This window comes from Anabrus simplex, chromosome 6 (assembly GCF_040414725.1).
Source record: "Anabrus simplex isolate iqAnaSimp1 chromosome 6, ASM4041472v1, whole genome shotgun sequence".
Classification (NCBI taxonomy): Eukaryota; Metazoa; Arthropoda; class Insecta; order Orthoptera; family Tettigoniidae; genus Anabrus; species Anabrus simplex.
The window spans coordinates 331,625,630-331,651,976 of record NC_090270.1 but is presented as its reverse complement, the minus strand read 5'-3'; the positions used below and the strand labels follow the sequence as shown (position 1 = coordinate 331,651,976).

The 26,347-nt window shown below is 38.2% G+C and overlaps 1 protein-coding gene across 1 annotated transcript in view; it reads right to left on the bottom strand.

Moving 5' to 3' along the window:
- Nucleotides 1-26,347, bottom strand: part of LOC136876539 (juvenile hormone esterase) — an 85,976-nt gene that overhangs the window by 5,343 nt on the left and 54,286 nt on the right. The window contains exons 5-9 of the mRNA XM_067150578.2: nucleotides 22,199-22,386; nucleotides 14,426-14,600; nucleotides 8,131-8,309; nucleotides 3,131-3,281; nucleotides 364-496 (exon numbers count right to left, since the gene is read on the bottom strand). Coding sequence (XP_067006679.2) covers nucleotides 364-496; nucleotides 3,131-3,281; nucleotides 8,131-8,309; nucleotides 14,426-14,600; nucleotides 22,199-22,386 — 826 coding nt within the window. The remainder of the gene's footprint in view (nucleotides 1-363; nucleotides 497-3,130; nucleotides 3,282-8,130; nucleotides 8,310-14,425; nucleotides 14,601-22,198; nucleotides 22,387-26,347) is intronic.

Sequence of the window (26,347 nt, the reverse complement as noted above, 5' to 3'; positions counted from 1 at the left end):
TGTGAATGCTAAGTGTATTAGAATTAAAATATGAGTCTGGAGTTTTGTTGTTCACTGGAAATTGTAATTGTTCCGCTTTCGCCTGTAACTCAAGCAGACATCTTTAGTTAAATGGAGGTGTTGGTGAAGGTTCCTTTATTTCATAGCTCCCCTAGTGCCTAGCTACCAAGATGGCTAACGCGATGAAATCAGATGCTTCTGTAGCTAGGACGATTCATCCAAGTAGTGATCTCAGGACTTGGAATTCAGAAACTAGACAAATCCAGAACCTTTCTAACCACTTTCCAATCTATGGGATGGAGGATTTTATAGTCTACTCTCCCCTTTCAGTAGCGTTCTGGAGTGTTGCCGTGGTTTACTTACCCTTCTTTCATGAAGTCCGTCCACATCTTGGTCATTGTCTTCATCATTTGGTATTCCTTATCCTGAGAAGTCATCATTGGGAAATATACTGAATTATAGATCAGGTAGATTAAGTCATCGTGGTGGACGACACCTGAAACAGAGATAGGAATAGACATATTAAAATATCATAACAAAGAGCTTTTTAATAAACATTTCCTGATTTTAGTCTTCATCATTATTTTCCAACTCCAGTTTCTGGGTGTGGTGTACAAGCGCTCACCACTTCTTCCTGTAAAAGTATAGTTTCTGTTCTTCTATGTCCTCCACTTGGCATTTCTTTTGCTGACCTCCAATTTCACTGTGTCTATCCATTGATTTCTTGGTCTCCCAACTGGCCTCTCCCCTGTTCTCATTCTGTCTTTCCTCTGGTTCTAATGTAAAATATTAATTTGTGATGTGTTAACAAATCTGCGTGTTCAGTGCTCGATTGTGATAAGTATTTGCTCCAATTTGTCTTACTGAATTACAATTTTATCTTCATCTCATGATCTCTCCTACTTTTAAAAATTTCTCTCAAGTTTATTTGTATAATAATGTCATTCCAAGGTATATCTCCACTGACAACACAGAATGTTCAGCTTTCAGTAGTTGAGCTGATTTTCTCCTTACTGCCAACTTTTCAGACAGACAGACAAACAAACAAACAAACAAACAAACAAACAAACAAACAAACAAACAAACAAACAATCAATCAATCAATCAATCAATCAATCAATCAATCAATCAATCAATCAATCAATCAATCAATCAATCAATCAATCAATCAACCAATCAATCAATCAAATCTTCTAGCTCCACTCAGCAAGCTCTTAGGAGCAGTATTAGCAAAATGAACAGGTTACTAAACACATCAGCTCAGCAATAACACACTGTAAAAAAAAAACCACAAACACACACACACCTACCTACCTACCTACCTTTTGGCATTCTTTGCTGGATATGATTGTATGTGACGATTGGAATGATCGTTATTTGTCGTATGAAATGAAACATACAGCAGATAAGTGATAGGAAGTGACATTTACTTGATGTTTGTTGTTTAAAGGGGCCTAACAGCTAGGTCATCGGTCCCTAATGGTACAAGGTGCAATGAAATGAAACGTTAATTAAAACAAAATGTATTCACTAACTAAAATATAAAACGAATGATGACAAAAAAACACCATAAATCCAAAACAGTCAGTGAATCCAATTTGGAATGCCTTCTTTTCTGAGATGATGCTTGTTGTAAAAGGAATCCAAAATACAGGTCACCGGTCCCCCATCAGAGTACTAGCCACTGGTAAAGCAGAACTATGATGTTTCTCCTATAGTGGTACTAATCACAGGTAATCCAGAATGATGTTACATCACACACCATGGTACCACTTGCAGGCAACGCAGACCCATGGTATTCCTCACATAAGGGGACCAATCGCAAGCAACGCAGACCCATGGTGTTCCTCACATAGTGGGACTAATCACAGGCAACAGCCAAACCTGTGTTGTTCCTCACATAGTGGTACTAATCAAGGCAACATAAACTGGTGGTATTCTTCATATAGTGGTACTACTCATAGGTTAACGCAGACCCATTCTGAACACAGGGGAACCGACACATTCCAGAGCAACGTACAGCACCTTTTCTTACATGGACATTAGCCCATGAGCTGAGTGCCTGCACCCCTGCCTCGGTGGGATACACACGATGGTACTAACCACAGGCAGCACCCAGACTCGTGGTGTTCCTCACACAGGCAGGGGATACCGTGGGCGTATTCTTCATCTGCCTCCCCCACCGACAGGGGGTTATCATCAGCAGCAGCAGCATGGCGAGTAGGGTAGTGCTGAATGAGTCTTCACCACTGTTTCTGTCCATAAATGGCTCCTCTTACACCATTAAGTAACAGGTCCGTCCTCTTCTCTCCACATCCTCTCTCAGCTGGTATAGCCATCTCTTCCTAGATCTTCCCACTGGCCTTCTTCCTTCAGCTCTTCTTTCTAGGTGCACGTGGAGTTCTTGTGCCAGGCATTCACTTTACATGTCTATAGCATGTTAGTCTTGATGTCCTTAACTTCTCTTTGATAGTGTCCACTTTCAGTTCCATGCTGATGTTATCGTTTCTAACGTGGCTGTTGCATGTTTTTCGAGGATAGTTTGTAGAAATTTCATTCCACACACTTGAAGTTTACTGACTTCTCTCTCTCTTTCAGTGTACGTGTTTCTACATTTACTTGGTACAACACATTATTTTGATTAAACTAATACTAAGGGAGGAATTAATGATTTTTCTCCTCTCTTTTCTTTTTTTTTCTGCATTTTCTCTCAACCTGTCACTTCCCTTTAAGATAAATCACACCAAGCTCGATAGCTGCAGTCGCTTAAGCGCGGCCAGTATCCAGTATTCGGGAGATAGTAGGTTCAAACCCCACTGTCGGCAACCCTGAAAATGGTTTTTCGTGGTTTCCCATTTTCACACTAGGCAAATGCTGGGGCTGTACCTTAATTAAGGCCACGGCCACTTCCTTCCCTGTCCCATCGTCACCGTAAGAGCTATCTTTGTCGGTGCGACGTAAAGCAACTATCAAAGATAAATTACAAAAAATTACCTAAGGTCCTAATCACTTTTACCCTTAACTGCAATGTTCATGCCAAAATAAAGTTTTAATTATGTATTTCTGTTGTTGAATTTAACAAAACACTGTAGGCCTACCTCAAGTCATATTCATAACTGTAATAACTTACCGTATGTGTCGTTGGTTCCAGGTGGCCAGTATATGTAACTCCATTTTCCTGGGTAAGAAAATTTATAGAAGTATACAGGAGCTCTGCTTTTTCTTGAAATCAGCTTGGCTGCTCGATATTGTCCGAAATTAATGATGGAATCTGCATACAACTAAAAAGAAAAGAAAACAAAAAGTTTATGAAAATTTAGTGTAATCATTAATATACAGGGAGTACCAGAATGATATTGACAAAAATATCAGGGTTGTTCTTTGTGTTATGTTAAGAATTGGCAGGGAAAATATTTCTTTTAGAGAAAATGAGGTTACTTTGTTACTTCTGGGCAAAATTGCCATGTTTGTTATGCCAGAGAGCAAGCCAATGCACATCAGAGGAGAGAAGGGAAGGGAGGGGAAGTGGGAAGTGGGAGACAGGTAATGCTCGGTATGAATGCACAGGTTTCCTGCTCATTTTGCATAGTCGCTTCCCAGCTCCAGTATGCAATGTGCAGTTTGTTCTGCACAAATTAACTACTATGTGAATCCTGTAGAAACCAAAGATGAACTTGTACCACACAGATAGATCTTATGGCGATGATGGGACAGGGAAGGGCTAGGAGTGGGAAGGAAGCGGCCGTGGCCTTAATTAAGGTACAGCCCCAGCATTTGCCTGGTGTGAAAATGGGAAACCACGGAAAACCATTTTCAGGGCTGCCAACAGTGGGGTTCGAACCTACTCTCTCCCGAATACTGGATGCTGGCCGCACTTAAGTGACTGCAGCTATCGAGCTCGGTGTACCAAGAATGAAGGCAGCTTTGCAGGTCATTCACAACACACCACACATCCTGAATAGAGTCCAAAAGTTACTGTGAACTGTGCATCGAAGTAGGAGGGAGCATATTGTTTCCTTTGTTCGGTATTTCATTCCATTTACAGTGTTGTGAGTGAAGGAATACACAATTGTGGGGCAGCAGTGTGGCATCTTCAGGCATGTTAAATAATAAAGAACGTTACTGCGACCAACAGACGAAAGCATTCCTTGAGTGACAAGGGTGTCCTAATTACTGTGTGTTCTTGTACTATGTGTGCAGTTCTGGCCGTTTAATAAAGGAACAGTGGATGTTGCCTGTAAGAGTCAAGGACAACCCTGTGCGAGTTGAACGAGGAAACTTGTGCATACGCAGAACATTATCTCTGTCTCCTGCCCTTCTCTTCCTTGAAGCACGGCAGCGGCTTGTGGTCTGGCATAGCAAATGCGGCGAGTTCGTCAACTTGAATTGCGCGCCCAGAAGTAAAATGTAACTTCATTTGTCAAAAAGAAAAATTTTCTTTGTCAATCCAATTGCACCATCGTTCTTAACATAACACAAAGAGCATTCCTGATTTTTGTCGATATAGTTCTGATACACACTGTCTGGAAGTATTTATGACAATTAGTTCAAGTATGTGGAAAATATGCATGGCAAAGGGAATAGTTCTCAAAGAGCTTTTAACTTTTTGAATGTTATTGTTTTGATTTTTTGTTAAGAAGGAAGTCATATCTGTGTCAGGGCAATGTAAAACAAATTAAAAAATATATATATATTGTGACTCCACACAAAAAATAAGGCAAAACAGAGAATATTTCAAAAAAAATCTCAAATAAAGATGATCGAAGAACAAGAAAGGAAAATCCTGAGAAAAATCTTAGGGCCAAAATGCAAAAATGGAATTTGGATGAAAAAGAAATCACATGAAATCTATCAAGTTACAGAAAAAATCACAGATACCATCAGGAAATGGTGATTATAATTACAATTACAATTTTAATGGTCACTTACAATATATTAGAATGGATAATAACAAGCTCACAAAGAAAATTTTAAACTTACCCTTATCAATGGAAAATCACAATAATTGGCTAAATGAAATCAGTGAAGACCTACATGAAATTGGCATTAATGAAGAAACCACTTAAGATAGAATAAAATTCAGAACCTTAATTCACAAACATAAATTTTCTTTTAAGCTGTCCCAACTAAATACAGGATGGACTGAACAACATAAAAAGGAATACAGCAGGAGGATGAAGAGATATTGGGAAAGGAAGAAGAAGAAGAAAAAACAAAAGATATTGGGAAGAGAAGAAGAAAAAACAAACAGTGCTAATAAGTTCAAATGCGCTCCTTAGTTGGGCATTAAAAAAATAAAAAATGACAAATAACATTTTTTAGAAAGTTTCCATAAGGGAATCACAATTTACAGTAATTTCACTGATTTGCCAATTCTTTAATATGCATTTGTCCAATACACAAGTCACCAGTAAACTTTGAGTAGGTCCGTTACATTAGTAATCAAGAACTTAACCAATCAATAACTGTCCACAATGTTATCAGCTTCATGTTATCATCTTCATTTCATCCCACCTACGTTCAACATACCTCGGTCTCCACATTATAACGACTTTTGACACAATGCTAATAATACCACCATCCAACTTCTAAAGTAAACAAGACAACAAGATATTGCAACACAGCATGCCACTCTACACGGTTAAGAAAATTTGCAGCACATGCTATCATTTAAGTTTGTTCTAATAATAATAATGTTATTTGCTTTACATCCCACTAATTACACTTTTACGGTTTTCGGAGACGCCAAGGTGCGGGAATTTAGTCCTGCAGGAGTTCTTTTACGTGCCAGTAAATCTACCGATACGAGGCTGATATATTTGAGCACCTCCAAATACCACTGTACTGAGCCAGGATCGAACCTGCCAAGTTAGGGTCAGAAGGGCACCTCAACCGTCTGAGCCACTCAGCCCAGAAAGTTTGTTCTAAAACTGTAGAAATGTAGATAAATCTTTGTGTATTAACTAGTCATGAAAATCTCTATGGCTAATTATCTCATGCCTCCAGTGACAAATCTAGTATTAGAATATCAAGAACTTAACCAATCAATAACTGTCCACAATGTTATCAGCTTCATGTTATCATCTTCATTTCATCCCACCTACGTTCAACATACCTCGGTCTCCACATTATAACGACTTTTGACACAATGCTAATAATACCACCATCCAACTTCTAAAGTAAACAAGACAACAAGATATTGCAACACAGCATGCCACTCTACACGGAGATGACAAGAAACTGTTTAATCAGAACAGAGCACTAAAACAATCTTATTGCTTATTTGCTCTGATATATTTCGGTTGTCTTTATTAATATATTTACGTAATCATGTTATTCTGATATCCGACTCGTTGGCTGAATGGTCAGTGTACTGCTGTTTGGTTCAGAGTGTCCTGGGCTCGATTGCTGGCTGGGTCAGGGATTTTAATTGCTTTTGATTAATTCTTCATATTCTGACAACATACCACACTACCAACCATCACAGAAAGACATAATAGTAATTCTATCCCTCCATATAGGGTTGGTGTCAGGAAGGGCATCCGGCTGTAAAACAGGTGTGGGGAAAGCGGTAGGAAAAGAAGAAGAACCATGTTATTCTGATGAAGCCAACACCTGACTATTTGGTGACTGGAGCCTAAAGATTTTAGATGGAAAAATAAAACAGTATATGTCTGTGCTGAAAGTTTTGTATTTGATTTGTTTTGGATTTATGCACTTGTATTATCATTATTTAATTTTATACTAATTCGCTAAGTGATCAAAATAAATACAACTCCATCTCCTGCTTCTCTCCACATAAATATTACAGATACTGTAATGTGTTCCTTCCCGTTTGTTCTTCTTGTACCAAGGGACTTACAAATTTACAGCCAATCACGTTTTGTGTCAGGAAGTGTATGTGCAAAGGGATATTAGATAATAATAGTAATAAAGCACACAAATTGTGCATTGATTAGAGAGAATCACTGTGTGATATTGAAAGGTTCACTTTGTGTTCGTACAGAACTCTGTTATAGACTTGGGCAGTTTTTCTGCAGTTCACAACGTGGTAGCATTCACAGAGATTATCACAGAGTTCACACTCGCATTTGTCACCTGGGTCGTGGAAGGATTTTAACTTGGTAGCCCTGTGGTGGTGTCCATGTCCTGCCATTGAGGTCACGAAGTTTTGCACCTCTTGATTTGTATCCGCCCATGACTTGTCCACCATGGCCTCTGTAGAGTAGAATTCTGTCCAGATCTTGGTTTTCTTCTCTTCCCTTCCCTACAGTAGCCTCTTCCAACTATCTGTAGAGGGTAAATGTAGCTTAAGGCTGAGCATTTCAATGAGGAAAGTTTGTACAGCAAGTTCGTTTACTAATCTCGATCGTGTATATCTAGAAACGCCAAGGGTTGTCTTTAGGAAGCATGCCTAGCATCCTAAGATCATTTATTGTTAGCTTATCCCAAATAATCTGTATTCTGTAAGTCAAGATAGGAATTATTTTAGCAGCAAATATAGCAATATCAGTCTTCAGAGATAATCTATTGAGAAGCTTGATGTCATATATCACTTTTATTGCTGCTGTTGTTCTTTTTCTCTTATGTGTAATCTGTAGGAACATGTAGTCATCTGTAGGGTTAAGCCAAGGTATTTGAAGTTGTTTACGATTCATAGTGCATCTTGCTTCTAAGTCAACGAGACAGCAAAGTTTCCGATCTTTTAGCGTTCATTATATTAAATGTTTCAATAATGAAATCTTTTTGTGCAATGATATACTGTATTCTATATACGTTCAAAGCCAGCAAGCGTGTAGCTTTACACGACTGTTGATATGTAAACATAACCACGGGAAGTCCAGTTTTACATAGAATATGAACCACAGGGACGTGGTTCTTATTTCAGAAATCTCACATACATATTGTAGGTTAGGATTCTATCCACAGAAAATAATTCCACTTACACTTCAAGCTACTTCTGACAACATTTTTTTATAAAATCATCCACATAAATTTTGATATCACTCACACAGTATGGACGCGAAGCCCATTCCATGTATTTTAAGAAATCGAAATAGATGTATAAAAAAAAGAGGTTTTGGCCTTAATAAAATAAAGGGATTGACCAGCGTATAGGTCTAAACTTACTTTTCCAAGTTCCTCTTCAGTAGCATTGCTGATTGGTTGGTTGTTGAAATAGAACTTGCGGAGCTCCCGGCTGACCTGGCGGGATTTCTGAGTGCCTCGTTCGTATCCGAATATGATCGGGCCCACTCTTTCAAAGTCATCATTGAGTTCCTGGGTCCATGATGTGTTGGTAAGGATCTCTAAGAGTTGACAATACACATTGATCAATACGGAAAAAGTGTGCAACTCCATAGCCACCATTTTATTTATTATGTACATTCTTGTCAGTGAAATGGAAGTACAGTACTGAATGAGCAGGGAATAATAATAATGGCATGTGGCCTCTGGAAAGGCCTGGTGCAGGTCTTTTTATTTGATGCCGTATAGGCGACCTGTGCATCTGTGAGGATGAGGCCCTACCTAACATGAAAACATCACAAACATCAATTCTATCTGAAACACCATGTGTCTAAAATTTTAAGTTGATCTACAACATAGAGCATCTCATTTGTACTTTCATACCCAGACTTTTTAACATGTACTTGTATTATATTGCTCACCTATTGTCACTCGTAATATTTCACTTTTATTTGCAACATTTTGAACACCATAGCACTTCGCCTCATTCAACCACACATCATAGTGTTAATTATATATTTGTTTCATAATGTTCTTACTGCTTAGAGACATGTTTTAAGATTTTGTCAAATATTGTGTATGTTTAAATATGGCTGATGATAACCCTGAGTAGGGTTGAAACTAGTCCCATGTAATGTAAATACATGCATTGTAAATATATGTATTGCACCCGCCCACCTCCTGAGTCCCAGACTAGCATTTATCTCAGGGGTGATCAGTTCGAAAAACGAATAAAAAAATTTTATATCAAAAAAATATATATATCGGCGCATCAAATGAACACAGGGATGAACGGGGCATGAAAATTTAAGGTTACGGGGGACGACTCATTCATGAATACAAAATTCTGACTCCACAATAGGACTGGGAAGTGACAACTTAAATTCCATGGGCATACTGGACTAACTACAATGAAAAGATATGGAAGCTGTTTCCTATTGAAATTGCAATGAGGAGCAATTTATTCACTTATTTTGCATACTACACATGATGACAAATTTACATTGTGACACTTTAATCCTGAAAAATAAATGACATAATACTTGGATTTTACCTCACTACTCTGGTAGTGTAAAACGTCTGGTGAATTCGTCCCAATTGGTTACTGGGGATCGAATTCACATCCGTATGATTGGACGTTTCACCGCTGGAGATCTTCTGTCGGAAACGAAGGCACGACAGTAACTTTTTACTGTCGTCTCCTCGTTCCGTTTGGACATGAGACACTTCCGGTATGTACATTCTGGTGAGCCGGACACCCACCGTAGAAAATGTTATCGCCTCGAAAAAAAACGGGAATTTATAATACGGACAAACTCTAGCCTATTATTTCCAGATTCACAAACACACCAGGTAGAGTTCATTAACTCAAAAGCTACTTTAATATTTACACTTGTCAATACGACAAGACGTACGGAAAGGTTCATTACTCTGCTCTGACCCTGCAAACATGTGCCGTCCGTGGGTTATTTACGTATCTACCGCTATCTCCCCGTGAAAACCCAACATGTGGTTCGGAGCAGTTCGACACAGGATGACTGTCCCTAGCATACCCTCCTATGATTATCAAATAATATCATTACCATTCTCTGTCTGATCATTAGCATATACTTTGACTACCATCAATTAATTTTATTATTATCATTAATTTCAATTATAATCCGGTATTTGATTATTATCATTTGTCATCCGGGATGATTATATGCCAACCCTTGCCGGCGTTTCAAACGAGGGTCGTTCTTACTCCTAATTTATCCGCACAATATAATGATCAGCTTCCTCATAAATGTTTTTATTATTATTATTATTATTATTATTATTATTATTATTATTATTATTATTATTATTATTATTATTATTATTATTATTATTATTATTATGATATTCGTAACAATGAATCATCGCCCATTAAATATCTTAATTTCCGTTCATCATAATTATTATTCTCAAATTACTATTGCAAGTTCTTTATCTTCTGCTCCTTCAACTTTTCATTATTATTATTATTATTATTATTATTATTATTATTAGTAGTGGAAATCGTGATTATCGTAACCCGTAATCATCCTTTCTATAATACTTCAACTTCTCGCTCTTATTATTTTCATAAAAAAAAATAAGTTTAAAAAAGTACCTTCATTGGTTATTCTTCTTCTCCTTCTTCAAATATTTTATTTATTATTATTATTAGTTAAAAATCTCAAATCTTTCATTTCATCTCCCAACATCATTATTATGTCCAAAATATAAAAAAAATTATTCTTCAAAAAAAAAAAAAGTAGCTTAGTTTTTATTATTATTATTATTATTATTTTTAAAAAAACTTAAATTCGCCTGTTACACGGTAGTTCACTCTTAATATGTTTAACGCATAACCCCTTTTACAATTCCGATTTATCTTGGCACTAAGCACTTGATTTAAGACAAGATTCACTTGGAGTATGATTGTTGTTATTATTATTATTAAAAATGGAAAGATGATATTTTAATTTCCACTCTTTAGAATTTAGTCACATATGTTAAATCCCGTTATGAACCACTAAGATCTGCTTTATATTGGTCGGGACAACACGGTATTCGGGACCGTACCTTCAACTTCGTACTGCCGTTAATTTTATATGGGGACACCTGTCCTCCCAAGACACATCTCACAACCTATGGCACATCGCGGCTGGGCAAATACCTCCAATGCCGGCGATTGCTAAACTATTCCTTCAAATTTGAAGTCCATTTCCTTTCATCGGAACTCTTCAAACATTTAATTCATAAAATAATCCTCGGTGCGTGGATTCTACCACGAAGAACACCGGCATCTGTATTTTATATCATCTTAGGCCTTGAGATTCATCTATTTCATCATTACAAACAATACGGCTCAATTTATTTCACGCCGGATATTCGTCCCTCATGACTTCCAACTCTAAATATGGGCTCAAATCATTTTAGGCTTTTAACATATCGTGACCATTCTAATTCACGTGCCTTTATTGCTTTTAAACAAATTTTTAATGGTTAAAATAAAGTCCAAAAACGTAAAATCAAAAATTTACGTAAAATCAAACTGATTACGCGAATGAAAGTCTTTAACGCTACATGTCATCTCCACATTGATTATGATATTTGCACTGGCTAACTCACGAAGCACTGTCATTATTATTAATATACTTTAACTCGCAAACGCATAAATATTATTATTATTATTATTTTATTTTCCTTTGTCGACTCACAAACATGATTATTATTAGTATTTTAATGACCTTCCGTACGCAACACAAATCTTCCATACTCTGGCTCTTTCATAATCTGGCTGTCTGATAGAAATTATTCCTAATTAAAATACAAATGATCACCGCAGTGAATGAAATTCAAATAAATGGGTTAGCACAAAAAAAGAATTTAACACTTGAAATGAACTTAATTCAAAGTATTACAAACAGCATGCATTAATTGAAAGAAATATATCCCATATTTACATTATATACAACAAACAATTACTCAAATTAATTAATCTAACCCATTATTACGTTAATATAAATTAGTTCGTCCGTCTAACAAAAAAATAAAAATCATGGACTCGGGAAGCGGACCATGTTAAGTAACCATAATTAATTTACACTGAACCCCGTTTAGTCGCGATAACATCCCCTAAATATCAAAATTGTGTACTCATTCCTATGTAGAATTCCATTGTCTCGTAGCGGAGGAGATATAGGCTTTACGGCCCCATGGTGATTTACACGTCCATCATGTCGCACAATACAAATTTTTCACAATAAAACACTTCTGGGTGACTACCCATGATTAATACCTTATTACACTATTTTACACAACAATACTAATAACAAAAAAACACTTATAGGTGCTCCTAGACCCCTGACACTCGCACAATATACTCTTCATATACGCCCGAAACACATGTCGTGACACATTATGACGAAATGTCGTTCATTTGAACCGGCGCGTATCGCGTCTTCAACCGGCACTTCCTGGTTTATTTTCAAGCCGTCTTGATCATCGCCTAGCTCCTATAATTCCCTTCTCGGATAGTTATTCACCGTCTATCTTGAGGTGTTTACTTCAGGCTCCGCACACTGCCTTCCAAAAGTACTATCGGCGTTCCGTTAGTTAGTTATTATTTAAACACATGACATTCATTAATTTCAACATACAATTGTACTGATTATACACACTCGGTACTATGGATAATTTCACTGTTCGTATTCATTCTCCTAATAATTCACGTACTTTCAGCTCTAACTGACTTCGAATACGTCCCGAGGTACTGACTTACAGAGTCAACGTGTCAGAGTCTCAACTACTCCATTACGACTGACACGACTGGTGACCGATAACGACTGGTGACTGGTAAGGACTGAGTGATGTGAGGCCCCACTACTGGACTTTTATGGACGATATCGTTTCCCCCCGGGGTCATCCGCGGTCATTTCCTGGAGAGGGGGGTTGGTTTCCTAAATTGGCATATGCAGGTGGATTTGGATCTCTTGCTTTATCCTACTTAATACACTGGCGATACACATTCATGTGTCGTATTCTGAACTCCTTTCGTTCGGTGATCATGGAAATATCACTTAATTTCTGTCCTCCACCTTTCGCGCGCTAACTCGGCGTCCCTGATGGCGTGCTCATCTCGACCAATGGCGAGATAGCGTGGGTCATTTCCACGAATTCAATACTTGAATTTATTATGATTACAATTAATCAACATGGGAATGATATCACAAAAATCCCCTCTATTCAATCATGTGGTTGGAATAATTTAATTACTGTTATCGGAGAAGCTAACTGGAGTTCACTCTTAGTTTTTCTTATGTTGGTTTATCTGCGGGCCTACGATACATTTTCTCATTGGTCAGGACCGCTTTGGTTAGTTTGAAATCTCTCCCTGTGAAACGTGGCCACACCAAATGCCTCGGGCGTGGACGAAACCCGTACGTCATATTCTCGGTATTGGCGATGCATCTTGCTCGGCCTTGGTCCGAAATATATACTCTTTCACTTCCTTGTAGTAATTATTCTGTTGTTGTGAGCTCTAGATTTTAATCCTCTTATCTTTTGACCAGGAAACCTTCTTCCCCTTAATGACAAGCTTACGGTGGCGCCGGACTGTCGCGATCATGTGGAAATTCTCCCGCCCACACAAAACTGACACTGTATTTATTTAATATTCCAATATATCTGTATTTCTCATATCAAAATCAAATCATGAAACTAGGGCCTATCTCATCCGGGTACAGTATTGAATAGGTTGGGAAACTTTCATGTTTGTAATTTATATGAAAGAGCTAGGAGTGGGAAGAAAGCAACTGTAGCCTTAATTAAGGTACAATCCCAGAATTTTCCTGATGTGAAAATGGGAATCTGCTGGAAACCATGTTCAGGGCTGCTGAGAGTGGGGTTCGAATTCACTATTTCCCGAATGCAAGCTGATAGTGGAGTGAAACAGAATCAGAACATTTTGTGTAATTCTATGCAGATATATCAAGACAATTAGTGATTTCTGATGAAAGCGCTGTTTGAAAGAAAGTTTGAAGTGAAGACATTATGAAACATGGATATTAGGTTTATTCCTGCAGCCAGTGATCTGGTTTTGTGCTCCTTGTAAACATTTTGGAGGGACATCCCAATATGCAACAAGTGATTTCAATGATTGGAAGCACGGAAATCAGCGGTAAACAGAACATGAAATTTTCCACTTTCCCCGTGAATATGTGGTAATGTTTAAAAGCCTGGGTATCTAACCCAAACTGCAAGGCCTCTTGCTACGTCACAATTGTGAAATATCCTGATGGCAACCTAAAGTAGTACATCAATGAAATTAAAATGTAACATAGATTATATAACAACAAAGATACAACAAGCAATTAAATAAAAGCATTATATTTTATTTTATTTTGGAAAGATGAACAGAAAAGAAATACATTAAAATAAGAAATAGAAATACCTGAGAATTAAAAATTATTTATCAGTAGTATAATATAATAATTGAAAGCTAACAAAGACATTCAAAGGCCTACAAAATTTACAGAAAACACCTCAAAATATTTCCTTTTATATAATCTGCATATGGTTTTTAAATAGTCCAATATTGTGAGGAAAATGATACTGACTAAATTTGTATTAGTCAAAGAAATTAAAAAGAAAAAATCACACTACTCACCGAGTGATTTCCATGCAAACTCCAATGTTGTGTGACCAGTTATAAGGGGTACATGGGCAAATTTCCCATCCAGGACAAGTTTTACAGGATCGTCAGTCAGGAAACGTTCTTCCCCATCTCCAAGATCGGGCTCGACCTCTGGTTTGAACACAGAAATGGGATCCCATGCAAACTCCTATCAAGAATAAACATTATCAGTAAGGTCCAGAATCTTATGTAAATACATATTCCATTTCTTCACTTGTGGACAACTGAAAATGTTGGTGAATTGTGGTTCTGTTATGGTTTTACATGTGTTTCATTTTACATAATTACTTTTATATATTTTTAGTACTAAGTTTATGACATATTTTAAAACATTACATGAAGAATGTAACATTTCTGTACGTATAATAATACATATAAATGTTTACTGTACCCGGGGTACACCTTTTCTGTCCCTTTGAACTAAACATCTTGTAGAAGACTATCTGTGCAATGAATCTTGAAATATGTAACACAATATTGAATAAAATAACTTATGAGAGCTGAACTATAATGAAAACCCAAAAAAAAAGGGAGATTTTTTCAGCCTCAGAACTTTGTTAGTCAGTGTCTTGATTTTATCTTTTATTTAGCTTATTATGATATAATAATGCTTATTGGGAAACACAGAAAAAAATAACAAATGTCACTCATTCATCTAATCACTCCCTGCACACAAGGGCAGATTCTCCTCCTTGTTGATCTACTGTATCTACTCCAACCTCACAAATAGCACGGCCTACCTTGTTGCCTTGCTGTGGAAGCTGAACACATTATTAGAAAGAAATTACTTCATCTGTAGGCCTTCCATTTCTTTTACGTCCAAGTCTATGCTGTATCACTTCAGTTTATATATTAGGGCAGGTTGTAACAATTTTCTCAACATTCTCATCTGGAAATCTACATATTTCATCTGTCTACACTCCCTAGCTCCCTATTTAGGTATTGTCATTTACTTCCTCAGTATCAGAATAGTACACGTGTTTCATAACACAATCTTCCTAACCATGCACAGCACTATTCTCATCACTATTTTCTTCTAACCACTATCAGATAACATTCTCTTTGCTAGCACCAGCCGCCGACATAGTAACACAACTACTGGCGCAGGTACAGGTGTCAACTTCAACACCAAATTGTCCACACATCCAACTCCTTGGAAGTGCAAACGGTCACTAAGTCATCATAACATTAGTTGAAAGGCAGGTACTAGAAACCACATCCCCCCATCACTGTTGGCTATTACACAGAAAAGAAAATGGCTGGGCTACATATGTAGTCCGCGTGAGTGTTGGAGGGTTAACCATCCAGGCAAGTAACTGTATGAATTATTCAAGCGATCGATTTAAGGCTCAGAAGATGTTTCAAAGTAAATCGATCATGAGAAGGTTATTAATCATCGTAGAGATTTATTTCAGTTGAAGATGAAACTTTTAGACAAGAGTTGGAAGCTACACAATTATATTTTATACCTTAAACCAAAGTCCATTGAATTCTAAGAAATCTCTCAGCTCAATCAGAACAGAAGATAAGAAAAGAAATGAGATGTATAAAGCAGAGGTGCCAACTATTACGGATTGTCCGTAATTATTACGGATTTCACCTCACGATTACGGAATTACGGTCAAAGGGGACATTATTACGGAAAAGCTGACATTATCACAAAAAATAATTTTCGACGGAAACAAAAGAAAAGGAAAAATGTTAAGTCTTTTCGAAGCTTTCTCCTAAATCGTCTTTATTTCAATGCTTATGAGTTGCCAACGATACTTATTCGATCGTGACTCCGTTTTGCTACCCATAAGCGTTGTAAAATTCATTGTGAATGAAGGAGCTCAGGCGCTACTCTTTTCCACTACAAATCCTTCAGTAATGTTGTATTTGCTGTGTTAAGTGTACCTGACAGTTGACAGAAAGATTGAGACAGAAGTGAGGCCTACATTAAGCACTTCTGCACTGGTATCGCTTATGGTTCAGAAAACAAAAATGTCATCACAGTCGGAAGGATGCTTCAAGAAAAACTACACTGAAAAGCAGCTGCTTCGTGAGAAACAAGCTACAAGGAATGTTTTATCACAGAACCAACAGGTTGCGTGCAAATGTTATTGTGTAATATGATATACTTTTGGATAGATTGCTAGAGGGAAGGGCAAAAGGGGTGCCATTATCGAGAAGGAAGGAGCATGCTTTGGATTTGACTCGAAATTTTTCTCGGGGGCGGAGGGCGATTACTGATAATCCACTTCAAAGTTGGCACCTCTGATAAAGAATTTGTGAGGGGAAAGCAGAGAACAATGAATAGATGAAGACATAAATTATACACAGGAGAGTTTTCCACCTATTCAATACTAAGTTGTATTTACAATGTTATTTATATTATATGGGACTAGTTTCAACCCTACTCAGGGTCATCATCAGCCATATTAAACATACACAATATTTTGATGAAATCCTACAACATTTTTCTAAGCAGTAAGAATCTTATGAATATATAATTTACAATATGAAGTGTCGCATACTATCAGCTAAGCTACACACACCGCAGCGTGAGGTCCAGTTTGTTTCCCACTATGAACTGAGAGTTCCACCAATTAATATCGCCACGCGCAGTGTCTACTTTCTTCTCAAGAAGAATTCAAAAACTTCATATTCAATCTGCACAATTCCAACAATCAACCCTGCAGCCCTATCAACGTGGTTTGGTTACTTAATACACCAAGTACCAAATTCTCCGCTTAAGCTTCTTCTAGAGAGCATCAGCTACACGTTTTGTTACTCATACTGTCCCCGTTAAAATTGGCGATATTACGAATATTTTAACAAGTGGAAAGCAAAAATTTTATTGTCTGCCTAGAACTGCAGCATGTCATCTGGGAAGTAGTAGCGAGCTGAGAACGAGTTTTTTTTGTCGTTCAGAGGGGTGAGATACGTCACCGAGACTGTGCCAAGGCCAGGTCAAACCACGTGACTGCCTTCGCACGCGCGCAACCCAGCTTGTTTCTGGAATAGTCTGCGCAAATTAAAGGAGATCATCAGCCAATTACCGTTCTCGCTGAAGAACACGCCTCCCTGGCTAATTAGATAAAAGGCCTTGCTTCGAGTGAATCGCTCTCTTTATGCGCCTATTCTGAAGCTCTCTGAATATATTCTTCGCTGTGTGAGACATCGTTACCGGACCACGTGGAAAGAAAATTTTCAAGTCAAGTCGACGCCCGTTCTACCAGAATTTAGTCTGATAATTAGTGAATTCTGTGGAATAAAAACGCCTAGGAGCCAAGTTAAGTGTGACAGTGTAGACGAGCTGTTTATATTCTGCGTGTGTTGTGCAAAATACTTAATTTTGTCATCTCAGTTACAGCTTGTGACCAGCAATTTACGGAAGACGTCTTAGAATTGAACATCTCAAGATGAAGAATTCCGCAACCACCGGCAACACAATTTCATCGAGGGACACCCGTTGCAGAGCCTCCATGGGGCTGTAAAAATGTAAGGCGTCTCTGGTAATTGGAAGGAGACTGGCCGGAGTATGCTGAAATAATTGACTGTCGACGGGAATCGAACTTCACAAACTTGAGTACCTTTTTAATTTAATTTATCTGTCTTACCTTTTGTACAATTAGAGGTCTTTCTTCTTAAGTCTTAGATCTATTAGTTTGCTGTAGTTAGAAATATTTCATTTTTCCTACTTCTTAAGGTGTCGTGGTAGACTAGGTACGTGTGAATGAAATTTTGGATCTATTAGAGTAGACATGTAGGTTGTCTTTGAATGATTTCCCATGCTTAAGGAGTTTCATGTTTAATAATCACTGACCACACGATAAATCTACTTTCCTTGTAATATTGAAAGTTACCGGACGGAGAATTTGCGTGTACATTTTGAGTGAATAGGGTCGAACCTAGTGTCTTTTAAGATCACTTGTTGTTTTTATGATGAAGTCATCTAATTTTACGATATTCCATGAGGATCAGTAGATGTAATAATCACTTAAATAATAATAATATTGACTAAAGATTGGGTAAAACAGAAGTAAATGCTCGTGAGCCATAAAACTACTGTAGAGTTCCTAAATGTGAGATGGAATGTGCTCTGTTCATGAAGGGTCTGGAATATGGCCTATCCTGAGGGATATTTGTTGTATAATTGAGCAATTGATGAATTAATGGTGATATTTGATTTATTCTTGTGTATTGGGAGCGCAAGATGGATTATAATTATTGGAGCACGTGTTGCGAGTGAATTTCACAAGTAGGAAGTAAAAATAATACGAGTAAGGCTCACGCTTGCGGTAAATTCAACCTGTAGCCCAAATGATGGTAGTGCTTATGGATTTTACTACAATCTTCCATTATAATTTCATGAATTAGATGAACTTGCGTTGATATGTGAAATGTGTTTCTATCAAGTGATACCCATGACTTCGATCACTAGCCACCATTAATGTAGGAGAATTTCAGTACACGAATTATTTCTGCTAGACATTACGCGTCCCGACCACCAATAAAAATCATGAATAAATTTGCCAAATCAGGATTCGATGTAAATAGTGTACATAAAAACATGTTTCCCTAGTGTGAATGTGTGTGTGTAAATGTGTATATTTCTCTTGTGCCATGTGATTTCATTTAATTTTGATCTGGTCACGCACTCGCTGTGACGCAGATCACACTCATCGTTGTGTGTCGCCTTAAGAAATAATTTTATGCCCTTAAGGGAAAGTTTAATTAAGTTAAGTCAAGGAAGACTAGGAAGGAATTTTTTTTTTAATTAGCGAGATTTAAAAGGAAAGATCATCTCGTTACTTTGTGAAGGCACTCGATTTGTAAATAAAATTTATTTAACTAGCTCACACGTTGGTAATGTAAATTTCTAAAAATCTGAAACACTTTAAGATTAATTTGAATAGAAATGAAATGCAAAGATCAGAGGTAAAAATTCATTAGCCGCATGATTGCTTTGAAACATTGTGAAAATAAGTCATTAATAATTAATTAAAAATAATTACCCTAAAATGCTAATGATGAACATTAGGTAAATGATGCAGTGGAAAATTAATAAGAACATGATCGTGTGACAATGAAACAGGTTAATTGAATGATAAGAAAATAATAATAATAATAATAATAACCAGAATAATAATTAATTAATTTTGAGAATTTTGGAAACAATTTTCATTTTCTACTGAAGTTCATGTTGGTGTCATTGACCAATATTAAATACTGTAAATGGCAAATTCAGTTGAATACATCTTAAAACCACGTGTTGAGACTACTTTAAATTGGTAAAGCTTTAAACACATTTATTGTGAAACCCTCGTTAACAAAATTGCTGTTAATCATTTTTTTTTCAAGTTCCATGTTAATTTATTTAATTCTTTCAGTCAAATGTTTGGTTTGGAAAGGCAAGTGGCCTAATTACTTCTTTGGTTTCATTACAGCACAGTAAGGCTGGAGATATGAACGTGTCACTCTAAATCGAGGAAGAAATCCAATATTATGAAAGTTCTCTGTTGTATTAAAAAGGAACTAGCAAGAATATTTTATTTGTTTGTCGGCTTATGTGAATAAATGTCAGAGTGTTGTTTTAATATTTCTTTTTATCCTGCTTGGTCATCAATCCTTAAAAACCCTTAAATGCCTCTAGAAAGTGATAGCCAACGATCGAACGGTCCACCTTGGGATTCCTCGCTCGATGGCTGGGCTCAGCTCGGGAAAAATGGGGGCAATACATTGTATATACTTGTATATTTTTATATATGTGTCAGTTTACATTGTGTTCATTCTTAGTACCATAGCACTCGGTCCACAACCATTATGTATTACCAGGACCTACTGAATTCCATGAGTCTAAAATCATACTGAAATTTTTAACCTACAACACAGAGCACCTCATTTGTACTTTTATTCCAGGCTTTTTAGCATGTTTAGTGTACTTATATTATTTATTGCTCACCTATGTCACACGTAATATTTCAATTTCATTTGCAACATTTTGAGGGCCATAGCCCTTGCCTAATACAACCACACTTCATATTGTAATTATATATTCATAAGATTCTTACTGCTTAGAAAAATGTTTTAGGATTTCGTCAAAATGTTGTGTATGTTTAATATGGCTGATGATGACCCCTGGTAGGGTTGAAACTAGTCCCATATAATGCAAAAATCATTGTAAATACAACTTACTATTGAACAGGTGGAAAACTCTTCTGTGTATAATTTACACTTAAGAAAATGGAAATTGCAACACCATGAAGGCATTGGTCATTTGTGTTGATTTTTGAGATATGGAACAATGCCATGTAGGTATGTAAATGATCAAAGTTTCAGACCCATTGGATTGTTGCTACAGGTCTCCCCACGTGATTGGTCGCGGAGGAATCAACTCCAGTATACGGACTCTGGTGTAGCGTAGTTGACTTGCAGTCTGTGCAGTGAAGTGTTCCCCGTCAAACATGCCTTGACGACAGAGAAGAGCATGCTATCAACAACTGTCACTGTTTGAGAGGGTTCAGATAATTGGGCTGTGTGAGGTTGGATTATCGCTAAGGACTGTCGCTGCACGTGTTGGCTGACAGGTATCTACGGTACAATGTATATGGCAGCAGTGGTCAAATGAAGGTACCCACATTCGTAGACCTGGCACAGGCCCAGCGGGACAGACAAATGTGAGAGAGGATCGTTGCATCATTAGGATGACCCAGATGGAACCCCATGCAACAACAACGCAAATTCGAGCAGCTGTGGCACCCCACGTTACACAACAAACAGTTGGTAATTGCCTGCATGCAGCTGGCTTATGAGCCCGTGTCCCTGCAGAAGGTGTTCCATTGACTCCACAACAGCGACGTGTAAGGCTGGCCTGGTGTCGAGAAAGATCGACTTGGGTCGACGAATGGTATAGGGTCGTCTTTAGTGATGAATCGCGCTTCTGTCTTGCCTGCAGTGATTGCCGGAATCGTGTTCGCTGACATACCGGGGAGAGGGGCCACCCAGATCTTATTGTCGAGAGGCACACAGGGCCAACACCAAGCTTTATGGTCTGGGGAGCTATTGGCTTTAATGTGAAATCACAATTAGTGCTTGTTGAGGGCACTATGACTGCTCGACAGTACGTTGATAGGGTACTCAATCCAGTGGTTGTCCCTATGATGGCGAACATTGCTAATGGGATGTTTCAGCAGGACAAAGCCCAGGTTCACACTGCACGCATCTCCAGAGAAGCTCTCCACGACATCACAATCTTAGAATGGTCCACCAGATCCCTGGATCTCAGTCCTATTGAGCATGTATGGGACATGATGGGTTGACAACTGGCCAACCGTCCTCAGACACCCACAACTCTGGAACAACTGACCCATGCAGTACAGCAAGCATGGGCCACAATTCCTCAGGAAGAGATCCAGAGCCTTATTGACTCCATGCCTTGACGAACTTATCAATGTATTGAAGCTCGTGGTGGGCACATCCTGTATTGATTGTTGTCCAAACTTGCGGTCAGAGGGACCTGAAAGTGTAATTATCATATCACAACCAAACACTCGTCCTGCATGTTCAATTGCAGTAATGTAGCATCACTCCTTCCGGGTGTTGCAATTTCCATTTTTTCAGTGTATGTTATCTCAGTTTAATACGGACCAACAACATGAAGTTCATAACCTTTGAAGATGAAGACATGTTAATAATAATTTCCCAGTTCACTCCTTTATATTTCCCACTGATGTTGATTTTGTCAGATAAAGATATACTCACTCTGAATTCTCCCAATGTTCCCACAATATCCTCAGCTTTCTTTTGACGGAGACACTCTGCGATTTCCTTGGATGATCCTGTTGGACAGTTCAGCAGTCCAGCTAACTGTCTTGCAATTTCTGCTGGTGGCCTTCCGTTCTTTGGAGTGAATGGAGTTGCACTTGAAGCAATACAACGGTGGAACAGACCTGTAGAATATGAGAAATTGACCAGTAAATTATTTGTACTGCAATTTTAACTTTGGAAAGTTATTACAATTACTTGTTAAATAAGTTTTTTTAGGATAGAGGGAAAGAATTCCCACTACAGTAGTCTTATAATAATATGATGATTCAATTATTAAACTTCAGTCTGAAAGTCTCTGTGAATTTACTAAACATCGCCACAATCCTCTATTTGCAACTAATGCTGTGGCCTCATTTAGTTCTATAAATCTTATCTTTAAATTGTTGGAAACTAAGTCTGGCCATCATCGTCCTTATCTGCCTGTACTTCTCTCACCCTCCATAACAGAGTCCATTATTCTCCTAGGTAACCTCCTCCATTTGCCTTATATGACCTCACCACTGAAGCCGGTTTATGCGTACAGCTTCATCCATTGAGTTCATTCCTAACTTAGCCCTTTTCTTCTCATTCTGAGTACTCTCGTGCCATTGTTCCCACCTGTTTGTACCAGCAAATCATTCTCGCTACTTTCATGTCTGTTACTTCTAATTTATGAATAAGATATCCTGAGCCCATCCAGCTTTCACTCCCGTAAAGATAGTTTCATCCAGGAGCTGACTTCCTTCTTACAGAATACTGTTAATTGCAACTGCAAGCTCACTGCATTAGCTTTACTGCACCTTGATTCAATCTCACTTACTATATTACCATCCTGGAAGAACACACAACCTAAATGTTTGAAATTATCTACCTGTTCCAGCTTTGTGTCACCAATCTGACATTCAGTTCTCTTGGATTTCTTACCTACTGACATTAATATAGTCTTCAAAAGGCTAATTTTCATACCATACTCATTCCACATATATTCAAGTTCCAAGATATTAGACTGCAGGCTTTCAGCACAATCAACCATTAAGACTAAGTCATCAGCATAGGCCCGACTGCTTACTACTCCTTACTACATTTCCACCTGAATGAATCCATCCCTGCCACTTTATACCTATCAACAGATGATACATGTGAATTAGGAACAACAAAGGTAACCCCTGTAAGTACCCCGAACCAATAACTCATTCTACCATCAATTTTCACTGCAGCCCAATTGTCAACATAAATTTCTTTGATTGATTTTAATAATCTACCCTAAGTCCGGCTCTGTGGCTAAATGGTTAGTGTGCTGGCCTTTGGTCACAGGGGTCCCGGATTCAATTCCTGGCAGAGTTGGGAATTTTAACCATCATTGGTTAATTCTCTGGCTCGGGGGCTGGGTGTATGTGTCATCTTCATCATCACATCATCCTCATCACGACCCACAGGTCACCTAAAGGCGTCAAATCAAAAGACCTGTTGGTTGACGAATTGAATGCTGTAGCACACATGTTGTATTACTAAACAGCGATGATTACTCTGGTAGTGGACTGTAGTTTGGTTAAGCACGTGATAAGACCATAGGGCCGAGTCATGCATCAATATTACACGTAAATAAAACATTTATTACAATTAAACATGATTAACAAACTGCGTAGAAATTATTTACACATTAACAATAAACTGAAATGCCTGGATGGCTATTGATTAAGTTAGAGGCCATGTGGCCACGAATGCATCTCTCGCCGACATGTTGTCTTGTTCGAGTCTGTCCCTTTTTCCTGCCGGAAACCAGATGCATTCTGGACACTCATTAGAGACGCAGACAAGAGCGCGCTCTGTATAAATTTTCTAAGAGGATGGAACATTCTCCCCTCTGTTGATTGCATTCAATCAAGACAAAATACAGTTTCAATGAAAATAACACTAACATAAAACAAAATGTCATCAGAATACAAATACATAATAATAAATGTTGCACTTAAATGAACGTCAATCACTAATTAACATAAATAAAATGAAACAGAACTGTACACTGGTGTGCAGGCTGATGCATTGTTTTGTTTACAGCTGCACAATGAGAGTTTTTGAATTGTTCATTTGTTAAATGACTGTACAATATAACTACAAATACAACTTTATACACCAATCAACTCACTGACACTGTAAGGAATCATATTGTCATTAAAAAGAAAACACTACTCGATGGGAAGGGGACACAACTTCACTATTGGTCTCTTGAAATTTCCATGAGCAGTTTTTATGGTGACTGCTCGCACAAGTCCATCGAGACCTGGGTGAAGTTCCTCAACCACACCTTGTCTCCACTGAAGCGGGGGTAAATTGTCCTCCTTGATAACCACCACTGCTCCAAGTTGTATACAAGGTTGCTGGGAGGCCCACTTTGGCCTGTTTTGTAGTTGGGTTAAGTATTCCTTATGCCATCTGGTCCAAAAGTGTTGCACCATTTGCTGCAACCGTTTCCATGCTGAAAGTTTATTGCTGGGTACAAGTGTCAGATTGGATTCAGGAATGGAATTCAAACTGTTACCAATAAGAAAATGACCTGGAGTCAAGGGTTGAGGGTCAGTCGGATCTGAGGATAGGACTTTAAGTGGACGAGAATTTAAACAGGCTTCAATTTGTGTTAGCACAGTACTAAGCTCTTCAAATGTTAATGATGAGTTCCCAACAACTCGATGCAAATGATATTTAACTGACTTGATGCCAGCTTCCCATAATCCTCCAAAATGGGGTGAACGAGGTGGAATGTAATGCCAGTTGATACCCTTGTTTGCCAGATTGCTTACAACTTCCTCTTGATGCTGCGGTGATGCTATGAATTGGTGAAGATCTTTTAATTCTCTATCGGCTCCAATAAACGTAGTAGCATTGTCACTGTAGATATCTGCGGGCTTTCCTCTTCTGGCTATGAAACGGCAAAGTGCGGCTAAGAAGGCATCTGTAGTAAGACTGCTGACTACTTCCAAATGTACAGCCTTTGTCGTGAAGCAAACAAATAGTGCGATGTATGCCTTGATACGGACATTGCTCCTCTTGTTAATTGGGCGAAGTAGAATAGGACCTCCATAATCAATGCCGCAAACACTGAATGGACGTGCTGGTTGAACTCTATGCTCAGGATAGTCAGCCATGAGTTGATGACTAGTTACGCCTTTCAATTTGTAACATGTTACGCATTTGTGCACTTGCTGTCTGGCTACATTTCTGCCATTCAGAATCCAATAACGTTGACGAAGGGTTGCTAACAACAATTCTGGTCCTGCATGAGCTTGTTATAAGTGTTCATGTTTGACAATTAGAGTCGTCAGGTGATGTTTTGATGGTAACAGTATTGGATGTTTGGATGAAAACGGAATCGATGCATTCTTCAACCTGCCTCCGACCCTTAGAATATTGTTGTGTAAGAAGGGACATAGGTTCCTTGTCTGGCTCTTCTTAGAGACTACGCCTCCGTTTTTCAGGTCTCCAATCTCTTCTGAGAAGGCTGCATTTTGTGCAATATGAATGCAGACTTCTAATGAATGTTCCAATTCTTCAACATTTAAAGGTCCAGTTTTCTTGTCCCTGGCATGCTTAGTGTTATGCAAAAATCTGTAACAATAAGCTATTACTCGTTGCAGTCTTATTAATGATGAGAATTTCTCAATAATAGTTTCAGCTTGTGTCACTACTAATAGTGTGGATGATTGTCGCTGCTCTGCTATGGCGAGCGAATCCTCAACATTGTTGTTCTGCGGCCAATTTAACTCAGAAGTGGACAACCAGGCAGGTCCTGACCACCAAATGGTTGAGTTTTGCAGATCTGCTGGTCTGACGCCTCGAGAAATCAAGTCCGCTGGATTATCTTGTGATGGTACATGATGCCAGTCACTAGTGTTCGTTGATTGTTGAATGTGAGCTACCCTATTTGCTACAAAGGTCTTCCAATGTGATGCTGGTGATGCTAACCATGACAGTACGATAGTGGAGTCTGTCCATAAATATGTTTCATTAATGGCCAAGTTTAAGACTGGCATGGTTTTGTGTACCAACTGAGCCAATAATGCTGCACCGAGAAGTTCTAGACGAGGGAGAGTGACTCGTTTAACCGGA